At 40.6% G+C, this 11,101-nt stretch overlaps 2 protein-coding genes across 3 annotated transcripts in view; one reads left to right on the top strand and one right to left on the bottom strand.

The window, feature by feature from the left end:
- TRMT1L (tRNA methyltransferase 1 homolog (S. cerevisiae)-like) overlaps positions 1 to 7,260 on the bottom strand; it is a 57,516-nt gene extending 50,256 nt beyond the window's left edge. Inside the window, exons 1-2 of one of the 2 annotated variants that reach the window (XM_006872705.1) lie at positions 6,949 to 7,017; positions 6,789 to 6,840 (exon numbers count right to left, since the gene is read on the bottom strand). In XM_006872705.1, coding sequence (XP_006872767.1) covers positions 6,789 to 6,840; positions 6,949 to 7,017 — 121 coding nt within the window. Of the gene's footprint in view, positions 1 to 6,788 lie in introns of both variants that reach the window. The other variant, XM_006872704.1, reaches the window with a different exon arrangement.
- SWT1 (SWT1 RNA endoribonuclease homolog (S. cerevisiae)) overlaps positions 7,090 to 11,101 on the top strand; it is a 127,472-nt gene continuing 123,460 nt past the window's right edge. The window contains 3 exon segments of the mRNA XM_006872708.1: positions 7,090 to 7,313; positions 7,541 to 7,640; positions 9,355 to 9,438. Coding sequence (XP_006872770.1) covers positions 7,090 to 7,313; positions 7,541 to 7,640; positions 9,355 to 9,438 — 408 coding nt within the window.

The raw sequence follows: 11,101 nt of genomic DNA, 5'->3' as shown, positions 1-11,101 counted from the left end.
CAGCAATATAATTCACAATAAAACATTTAAAAAAAAAAAAAAAAAAAAAAAAAAAAAAACAAGGCAAGATCACTATAAACTAAAATCAATTTGGTCCTAGGGTGGTGCTGTGGATAATGTGGTGGACGGACCTCAAGGTCAGTTTGAGTTGAGAGGTCGGCAGTTCAAACTTACCAGCTGCTCCTGGGAAACTGTACATGGTCACTATGAGTTTTAACTGACTAGATGGCACTAACAACAACAGGATTAAATAAATAATAGAGGTAAAGGTATGATGCAGACATGGGACTCTAAGAATGTTTTCACAAAAGAAGTAGCATTAGATTGAGACTTAGGATACAAACAGATTTCAGCATGTTGAAATTTAGTGGCAGGGCCTTATAAACTAAAAGAAGTACTCTCATGAATAAAGGCAAGTGGTGTAAAAGTACAACTCCCCCTATCCCACTCCTGGCTGGAATATAATTTGTTTGGAAGATGGAGTAGACAGAAAAATATGCTGCCAAACATGAAGTACAGACCATGAAAAGTATAACTTGTATTAGTTAGTTTGGATTTTATTACTGAGGCAATAGTTAAGTCTTTGCAGGTTTCTGAGGAAGTGAATGATAGAATTTGAATGGATTTCCGGATGGTGTCTCTGTCAGCAGCAATCACTGCTGTTGTTAGTTGCTCTGGGTGATGACAACCATATGTACAACAGAATGGAACACTGCCTGGCTCTGAGTTATCTTTACAACCATGTTATATTTCAATCTACTGTTGCAATTACTATGAACTTTATGTGCCTTCCAACCTCTGAGGGCTCATCTTCTAGAGCTGTTTTGTGTTGTGATCCACAGGATTTCCTTGGCTGATTTTCAGAAGCAGATTGCCAGGCCTTTCTTCCAAGCCTGTCTCAGTCTAATGGAAACTCATCTACCATGGGTGACCTTGCTGGTATCTGAAATTTCAGTAGCAGAGCATACCTTCTTGCAATATAGCAACACACATCACCACACAATGACAAACTGATATCCGGTGGTGGGAGGATGACTTATAGAGGTCAGGAATTAGTAATGGAAAGGTACAGGAGAACAGACGGTAAAGGCAAAAAAGCAAAAGGACTTGGAGTTTGAAAAGGGTGAAGGGTAAAGTCAGAAATAGAATTCTGGAAGGTTGGCTTGCAGAATGTGCCCATTGGGCATTTACAGACTGGCTAAAGGAACTCTGAAACACTTGCATGAGCAGTGCACAGCTTGAGGAGCCACATGGCTGAGAGGACATAGATAAGAGGGAGAGGTGCCTGCAGTACAACAAAGAAGAGCTGTTCCTGGCTGGAGAACAACTGCATCCTTAGTTGTTTCTGATCCTGAATTGTACAGTTCACTTCCCTAATAAACTCCGTAATTGTGGAGACAAAAATAAAATAATTGTAAGATTTTGAGTTTATTGTTGAGAATGAAGGAACAAATGAAAGAGGAGGAAAACACTTGGAAGACAGGAAGAAGTGAAAAGAAAATGAATTTAGTTGGACCATATGTTTGATGAACTAGTAGAGTGTTCACGTGCTGTTGTTGTTGTTGCTATTAAGTGTGGTCAATAATGAATGACTCAAAGTAACCCTGTACAGGGTTTTGGAGGCTGTCAATCTTTGCAAGCACTTAGAAAGCCTCATTTTTCTCCAATAGGGCGACCGGTGGGCTCAAATTGTCAACCTTGTAGTTCACAGTCCAGTGTTTATTGTACAGAGTTACTATGCTAACTCAAAGAGCTCTCTGAAATGTTAAAAAGCAAAGATGTCATTTGAGTGCTAGGGTGCTCCTGGCCCAAACCATGGGTCGACTGAAAACCAATTTTCAATTGGCTTATGTGCATGCAAAAGCTGGTCAAAGAAAAAGAAAGACTGAAAAAGAACTGATGTATTCAAATTGTGGTATTGGTCAACAATATTGAATATACATACTATGGTCTGAAACACGGAGTCCTGGTGTGGTGCTGTGGGTTAATGCGCCAGACTGCAAAGCTGTTTGAACTGCAAGATCGGCGGTTCAAGCTCACCAGTTGCTCTTTGGAAACCCTGTATAGGGTCGCTATGGGTCGGAATCGACTCAATGGCACTTAACAACAACAACAACATAGACTGTAAGAATGAACAAATCTGTTTTAGAGGAAATACAGCCAGAATGCCCCTTAGAACTGAGCATGGAGAGACTTCAGACTTTATCTCTCTTACTTTGGACATGTCATCTGGAAGCCCAATTACTGGAGACAAACATCATGCTTGATAAAGAAGGGGGTCAGCAAGAAATAGGAAGATCCTCAACAAGATGAACTGACATAATGGCTGCAACAATGGGCTAATCACTGTTGTTAAGTGCTGTCCAGTCGGTTTCGACTCAACACTGTAAAGCATTTCCAAGGAGCAGCTGGTGAGTTTGAATCACCAACCTTATGGTTCAAACCAACCATGGGGTCCAGTGCCCACAATTAAGAGGATCAGACAGTGTTTTGTTTTGTTATACACAGGGTTTCTGTGAGTTGGAGCTGACTTGACACTTAACAACAACCATACCCAGTAGGCAACTGATCATTTGTTTTTGGAGCACAGGAGAGATTCAGAATGGAAATATAAATCATGAATACATACATGCCTACTGAAACAATGAGAATGAATATGGAAGTCCAAGAAAAAAATGAAAAGGAAAAAAACCAAGACTCAGTTTTGTCTATTTATGATAGATTCTTGACTGGGGTGAATGTATTCCATAATGCTGCTAAACGCACTTCTTTATTAATAGAATACAGAAATGAAGGATATGGATATTATACAATATGTAAAGGAAAAAGATTCAAGAAGGTGGACTCAAGATAATGCAGAAGTCAAGGGAAAAGTCTGTAAGTGGGAAGGTGTATAAGATTGTGAAGAATTACAAATAGTTGTAGCAATGGAGGAAACACTGTTGTTGTTGTTATTAAGTACTGTGGAGTTGGTTCTGACTCATAGTGACCCTGTACAGGGTTTCTGAGGCTGTAAATCTTTACGGGAACAGAAAGCCTCATCTTTCTCCCACGGAACAGCTGGTACTTTTGAACTGCCGACTTTGAGGTTAGCAGCCCTATTTGTAGACTACTGTACTGAAATTTACCAGGTCCCTGGCAACATGCAAGAAAGCAATGATGTGTATGGAAGTAGAAATGGGACTGAAAGGAAAAAGGAAGTACAGAAAATCAGTGTAGATTACTATTTCAAGAAATTTTGCAATATTAAAAAAAGATGGAATCATACCTTCCCTTTTCTTTCTTTTTAAGGATGGCAAGCCTTGAAAGGATGTACATCCCAAAGGAAGATATAAAAAGTGAGAGAATAAAGACAAGAGTTGTTTGCTGTTATTAAGTGCCACTGAGTTGGTTCTGACTCATAGAGACCCTGCATGGTAACTTATAGGAAATTATTCCCAAGGAGACTGCAGTAGATCACACAAACCATCAAGCTATTATTAGGTTATGTCCCTTAGCACATTAAACCAGCTGCCGTTGATTCCAACTCATAGCTAGCTACCTCATATTCTCATATTTGTCAGAGTATAATCTCCATAGTAATTTCAATTGAAGTTTTTTTTTGGAAGTAAATCACCAGGCTTTCCTTCCAAGGCATTTATGGGTGGTCAACTTCTCATACTAGGTATTATTGAAATGACATGATGGTATATCATTTCTGAACAAACTAAATTCTTGCCTATTTGATCAAAATACCTTTTATTGCTAACTGAGACAGATTCAGGCAATTAATCCTTGTATACAGAAATCAACACAACTTAATAAACTAAAAAGACTATTTGGCTTCCTATAGTTCAAGATATGCCTATGTGAAACAAGATACCCATTTTACCACTACATACGTATTTGCTTATTTAAAATCATTATATCAAATACCACTAAATAAGACAAAGGTTTGATTAGTTAGAAGAGAAAACTGAAAATCATATTGATAAAAATCTCCAACATCTGTCTAAAACATTCAAAATCACTTTCTGGCTTAAGATAGTAGATAAGACAATCTGTATTTAAATCACTTAAGCTTTTTGTAACACTAATAATCTAGAAGTTAGCAGGCAAACCTCTTGCTAAATCAGATGAATCCAAGATGCTAGAAGGTTCTTTTATAGCTTCTTCTGTTACTTTTTCCTCAATTTTCAATTCTATTTCAGATATGCCATTTTCATCTTGCATAGTTCTGATCGATCTCAAAGGGCTAATTATACCATCTACAAATAATTTAAAAGTGTGATTAATAAATATTTTGGTTCTAATGCATATCAGACTTTTCAATCACTATGTATTCATTTAATAATGCATCTTCAGGTTTCTCATTTACACATTCCACAAATTACACACTTAGGATATTTGCAATATATGGATAAACCTTTCCAAACTATGTTTAACATGATCTTAAAGGCAGGGATTGGGGTGGAGGAAGAAGCATGTATTCCCTAAAATTGATGAACTCACTTATGATTAATATGAACATATACAATCTGGAACTGAGGTGCAAAGGCTGCCTAGTCAGGGGAGTGTGTTCATGCATACCTCTGCTCCCACTGTAAATATCAAGAAGCGACTAGCTTTTTCTAGCACAAATTCTCATATAATGAGTAAAGTTCTGCTTGAGGCATGCTGACTTTCTTTTTCCTATGTTCAGCCCTACTTTAATATCTACTATAACTCCTGGGGTTCAAACTCACCAACCACTTCTTTGAAATCCTACACAGGGAACACTCTTAGCCTGAATCAACTCTACAGCACTTAACAACAACAACAACGTAACTCCTGGGGTGGCGCTATAGGGTCACCACTGGACTGCCAACCAGCTGCTCCTTGGAAACCTTAAACTGATGTAGCTGTTAAGTGCCTTGGAGTCTATTCTGATTTAGAGTGATCCCAGTAGGGCTGAGTGATCCCTGCAGAGTGAGCACAGGAAAAGGAAAGTTAGCATGTAGAATTTTATTTTATGGAGTCCTGGTGTGGCAGTGTAGGATAAGCACTAGACTGCAAGATCAGTGGTTCAAACTCACCAGCTACTCCTGGAAACCCTATTTTGTTGTTTAAGTGCTGTCGAATTGGTTCCCACTCATAGTGACCCTTGTATATAGGAGCTCTGGTGGCCTAGTGGTTAGGAATCGGGCTGCGAACATTAAGGTCAGCGGTTCGAAACTACCAGCCGCTCTGCGGGAGAAAGATGAGGCTTTCTACTCCCATAAAGATTTACACCCTCGGAAACCCTGTACAGGGTCTCTATGGGTCGGAACCGACTCAACGGCACTTAACAACAACAACAACAACATAGTGACCCTGCCTAGGGTTTCTGAGAAGCAGCCAGCGAATTTGAATGGTCGACCTTGCAGTTCAAACTGACCTTGTGGTCCAGTGCATTATCCCACAGCGCCACACAGGGACTCCATACAGGGTCACTGTGAGTCAAAACCAATTGGACAGCACTTAACAACAACAACAACACAATTATTTTATACACATTAAACTCAGAACTAAGGAGCTCTGGTAACCTAGTGGTTACGAATTGGGCTGTGAACCTCAAGGTCAGCAGTTCGAAACTACCAGCTGTTCCAAGGGAGAAAGATGAGGCTTTCTGTTCCCGTAAAGATTTACAGCCTCGGAAACCCTGTATAGGGTCGCTATGAGTCGGAAGAGACTCCACAGCACATAAGCAACCAACCAAACTCAGAACTGGCTTAGAAGCAGAAAAAAACAATGAATTAATTTAAACTACAATTCAGAAAGTGAACAAAGGTCAGTTTAAGGACCACCAGACTAAAAACAGAAACAAACAAAAGCCCTTCTGGTTAATTCTTAGACCTTACATTTTAGAATGCTCAGAAGATCCTTTGTTGTTATGTACTGTGGAGTTGGTTTGACCCCGCACAGGGTTTCCCAGGCTGTAAATCTTTATAGAAGCTGAAAGCCTTACCTTTCTCCTGCGGAACAGCTGGTAGTTTCGAAATGCCGACCTTGAAGATAGCAGCTCAGTTCGTAACCACTACGCTAACCAGTGCTCCTCAAGACAGTGTTATTCAATAATCTTTTAAATATCTACATGGTCCAATAAATCACCACTTAGGAAAACATGTGAACAAATTTAGAAGCACAATGTGGGCTACTGATTTCAACATCGGACTTCTTACTGAATGAATTACAAAACTCAACTGGTATTTAGGTGTGCGGGAAAATATATAACTTAGTCTACTCTTTTTAAAACTACTCATCAACCTTCAATTTTTTTTGGAAGTAAACTGCTATAAATGAAAATAATCCTCTCTGTGTACGTGGAGTCATAAAGTTAATTGGCAGCAATGATTTCTAAATCTTGGCAGTTAGGATCTACTACTATAAGCACGTTGCCTCGCTTACCGTCTCATCTTTAAAAGGATTTGGTGAACCCAGGCCGACTGGGCTGGGAGGAAAACTATCAGATTATGTGTAATCTTCCTATATTTTGTTTAAGGAAAAGCCATCCTAAACGAGAAGCCCGCAACCTCATAATTTCCTTCTATTTGTTAAACCCCTGGCTTTCACACATCCTTTACTAAAGTGATGTTCTCGAGCTGCACGGATTTGCTTATTACCATCCTGTTAGTTTTATCCGACACACGGCCCCCGCCCACCGCTTTCCCTAAATCTGCTTTTCCCCACAGAAAACCATCCCGGTAATAATGGGCCACCCTTATTCCCCTGCAAGGCGCACTTTCTCGCTTATCTTGCGACAGAGACTTGATTTGGCACCCTGCACTTACTGCTTTGAGCCTCCTCAGGGGCAGAGGGTAGGGATGGGGACAGGGCCGGAGCCTGGGCCAGGGCTGGGGCTGGAGCCGAGGCTGGAGCCGGAGCCGGAGCTGGGGCCGAGGCCGAGTCCGGAGCTGTGACCCGAGCCGAATCCTGAGCCGAGGTCGGGACCTGGACCTGGGCCACCTCTACCTCCTCTTTCTCCAGGGGTAGCAGTTCCTCCTCCGCCATATTCTCCATAGTTACCGCCTCCGTGCTAGGCCCGCCCGGGACCAGGAGGGGGCTCACGGCGGGGTGACTGAATTGGCGTGGATGCCCAGAGGGCTCGATCCAAGGTGTGGGAAAATAAATGCGGGGCGGGGATCGGGATGCGTGCACCAGACAAAGAAAAAAAAAGGAACAGTGACTAAATCCTGTCTTCAGAAAAATAAAAACCCAGAGGCAGGGATTCGAGTTCTCGTATATTACCCTTCCCCGAGGCGTTACGACGCCGCCACAGACTGCGCAGAAGCGTATCCGGGACGGCGTCCAATGAGGTAAGAGAGTTCCGTTTCTACTGTGCGCCTCGGTTCCACCCGTCAACCACAGAATCTGGCCAAAACTACAATACCCAGGGTGCACAAAGTCCCCTGGGGCGGGACCGGATTTCGAAGTCTGTTGTTGTTGTTAGATGCCGAAGGAAACACTGCCAGAAGTCTAGGAGGAAGTAAATGAAAGTCAAAATAAAGGCTCCTGAGTGTTCTGGGGTCTAGCTGGATCATAGCACAAAACTACGTTTCCCAGAGGGTATTGGGCTGGGAGGGGATTGTTCATTAGTTGTGGCCTGGGCCTCCGGAGTCGTAGCTGCTGCCAGCGCTGATAAGGTACGGAACTCGGGATGTGTGTTCTAAAGTTCGTTTTGGAATACTGGTGTGGCGCTTTGGGATAAAACGCAGAACTGCAAGGTCGGTTTGAACCACAAAGTCGGTGGTTCGAACTCTCCAGCAGCTCCTTTAGAAACTCTCCCTGCTCCCCTTTAAACGACTATTTCTAGATATATAGCTGACTCATTGTTTAACAGTCACTTAAACTACTACTTCTAGATGTATAGCTGACTCACTGTTTAACAGTCATTTAAAAATGGGATAATAACACTGATAACTTATAGGAATGTATAGTGACTTAACTGCCCATCATCCAAGAACCATTGCTTTTCGTTTTTCTTAAAAGATTAAATAGTAATTTAGGGGCGGGGGGCGTGCACAGAAAGATTACTAATGTTATCTGGAATTCATTTACTGCCATACATTGTCTTACAAATTAGAATCTGTACTTAGAAGTCTATGTTGAAAAGCTTATTTTTATTATTAGATTTTCTGTTCGCACTCAACATTTTCATATTTATCAAAGCATTCTAAAAGTTTGGTTTAATATAAATTGAACATTCTTTCATATAATTTCACTTGTTTTAACTATGATTGAACTCAGCATAATTTAAATTGTTTTTTTCCTATTCTGTTATGTTCATAAACCCAATACATGTCATTGCTAGCACTAGATTCTAGTTTAGACTTTTCCATTTTCCTCCCCAACAACGGAACTGGTGATGATCCCAATTTATGGCCTCTGTTACAGAACAGAATGCTGCTGGTGCACACTAGCTTGAACCTGTTAATGACAATTGTTGTTGTTAAATGCTTGGAGTTTGTTCTGACCTAGGCTGATTATGTGCCACGGAGTCAGTTCTGACTCATAGTGACCCTGTATAGGGTTTCCAAGGATGTAAATCTTTACGGGAGCAGAAAGCCTCATTTTTCTCTTGCAGAACAGCTGGTAGTTTTGAACTGCTGGTCTTAAGGTTCGCAGCCCAATTCGTAACCACTATGCTACCAGAGCTCCTTTAGCGACCCTGTATAGGGTTTCTGAGGAGCTGCTGGTGAGCTATCTACATACTATTTAGAGTTTAATAAGAGCTTCACTTTTGTAGATAGATTTTTTAAAATGTGATTGTTTCTCAAATAATTGTTGGTACAAGTTTTCAGGAGACTCTTTACTAGACCAACAAATCTCATTATTTACCCAATATCAAGGAGCTCTGGTAGCATAGTGGTTACAAATTGGACTGCGAACCTTAAGACCAGCAGTTCAAAACTACCAGCTGTTCTGCAGAAGACGAGACATTCTGCTCCCGTAAAGATTTACAGCCTTGGAAACCCTATACAGGGTCACTATGAGTCAGAACTGACTCCAGGGCACATAAAAACAACAACAACAAGAAAGAAAAGTAGTAATTGCTTGTTATCTACATGCCTTGTTTGTTTTAAGAAAGATCAGCCCAGGAAAGTTCCCTAGTGCTTTGCTTAAGCATTTTTTTTGTACTAGTTAATCTAGTCTTCCTGAGGGCAAACTGCCTCTCCCAGTACATTCCTCAAGTTATCTAACTAAGTATGACCACATTGGTGATTTAATGAGCCAAAGGATTGGGGAAGTAGCATAAAGAACTCAAACACTTAGAAACTGGAAATCATGTAGAAAAATGCTAATATTCATACAAATGAAAAAGGATAAGTTATAATGTATTTTTATTTTTTATTTTAGCTTTTAAAAATGTCCAACAAAGAATCTTGTGGAAAAAAGAAGTGTTGCAAAAAAGGTACCACCTCATCGTCCAACGTTGATAAAGTAAGAAATTTGATTTTTTTTTTTTTTTGGTTGTATATTCTTATAATTTATTTTTATAATGGAAAAAGTATACTTCAGTTTTTAAAGAAAACATACCAATATTTTTTGCTGCCATTCTGGTCTAGATTTTTCCTGTTCTTTACTTGCATTATTTTATTTATTCCTTATTACAACTGAAAAGCCATTTGAACTGTAAGGTTGGTGGTTCAAGCTCACCAGCCACTCCTCGGAAACCCTCTACAGGGTCGCTATGAGTTTCCAAGGACAGCACTTAACAACAACAACTCTTGATGTAGATACTAATATCTCAAATTCACAGACAGAGGAAATGAGAATTGGAGAATTAAATAATTTGCCTAGGTATTCCTGGCTTTCATTCTAAGTCCCTAGATTCTTCCATTTAATTTATCATTACACCATCTTCCACCTTCTCTCAATGTTTGTATTCCCTTGCCCCAGCTGATGAATGGGATTGTGCTTTCATGAGTCAAAACAGCTGTCTCTCTGCAAGGGAAACTGGGAGTAGGCAGGCATTTCACCATATTCCTCTTTTATTTTCTTAAGGCATACTGCTGTAAGAAGTGCTTTGGTATATGAGATTTAGGATATTTTATTAATTAAGCAGGGTTTTGTGTCCAGGAAGCAAAACTACAATGCTAACAAGCAAAAAACTTCAATCAGTTATATTATAAATCTTTTGAGTAACCTTCATAATCTATCTTCAGAATTAAACAGTGTTCATGCTGTATTACCGTCCAAGATGAGATAGTCTAGCAAATGCACATATTCACTAAAAGTGATTTCTGTGCGAGTGGAATTTCTGCTGTTTTTCTCTTCTCTCTTCTTTTTTCCTTTTGCTTCTGTCCTCCTGTTTCTCTTGTTTCTTTCTGACTGAGAAACCTCTGTTGGGTTGGCTGCATTTATGCACAACTCCTTGTCATTTTCAAGACATGACTTCTCTCAGCAGGGGAGACCACAAACTGACCAGTCTTCTCTTGGGAGGTCACAGACACTTCACTTAGTCCCCTCATTTGCATACTTTACTGACCAATTTTTGCAAGGTGCATACCAATCAGAGGGCAGCCTACAGTCTAGGACTAGGAAAAAAGTGTGTAAATGAAGTGGTTATCATTTATGCAGGAAATGTCAATCAATCTGGACAAAAGCCACAAACCCTCTGTGGCGGAGACCTAGGGCAAAGCTAACTCCTCAGGGCTTATGAGAAAAATGTCTTAAGCTGTTTTTCTAAAGAACCAAGGCAAAAAGCCAAAAGTCTCTATTTATTGTTGTTTGTTATTATTATGGTTACCATAGACTCGATTTCGACTCATAGCGACCCTGTGTAGGGTTTCCAAGGAGCAGCTGGTGAGCTTGAACCACCAACCTTGCAGTTCACACTGACTTTGCAGTCTGGCGCATTCGCCCACTACGCCACACAAGGATTTCTGTGTGTTATTGTTGTTGTTAAGTGCTGTCAAGTTGATTCTGACCCATAGCGACCCTGTATAGGGTTTCCAAGGAGCAGCTAGTGAGCTTGAACCACCAACCTTGCAGTTCAAACGACTTTGCAGTCTGACACATCAGCCCACAGCACCATACTAGGATGTTGTTGTTGTTGTCTGGTGCCATCGAGTCAGAACCGACTCATAGCGACCCCCCATGC

This window comes from Chrysochloris asiatica, unplaced genomic scaffold (genome assembly GCF_000296735.1).
Source record: "Chrysochloris asiatica unplaced genomic scaffold, ChrAsi1.0 scaffold00210, whole genome shotgun sequence".
Lineage (NCBI taxonomy): Eukaryota > Metazoa > Chordata > Mammalia > Afrosoricida > Chrysochloridae > Chrysochloris > Chrysochloris asiatica.
Note: the sequence above shows the minus strand (reverse complement) of the source record. Positions and strands in the feature narration are given on the sequence as shown.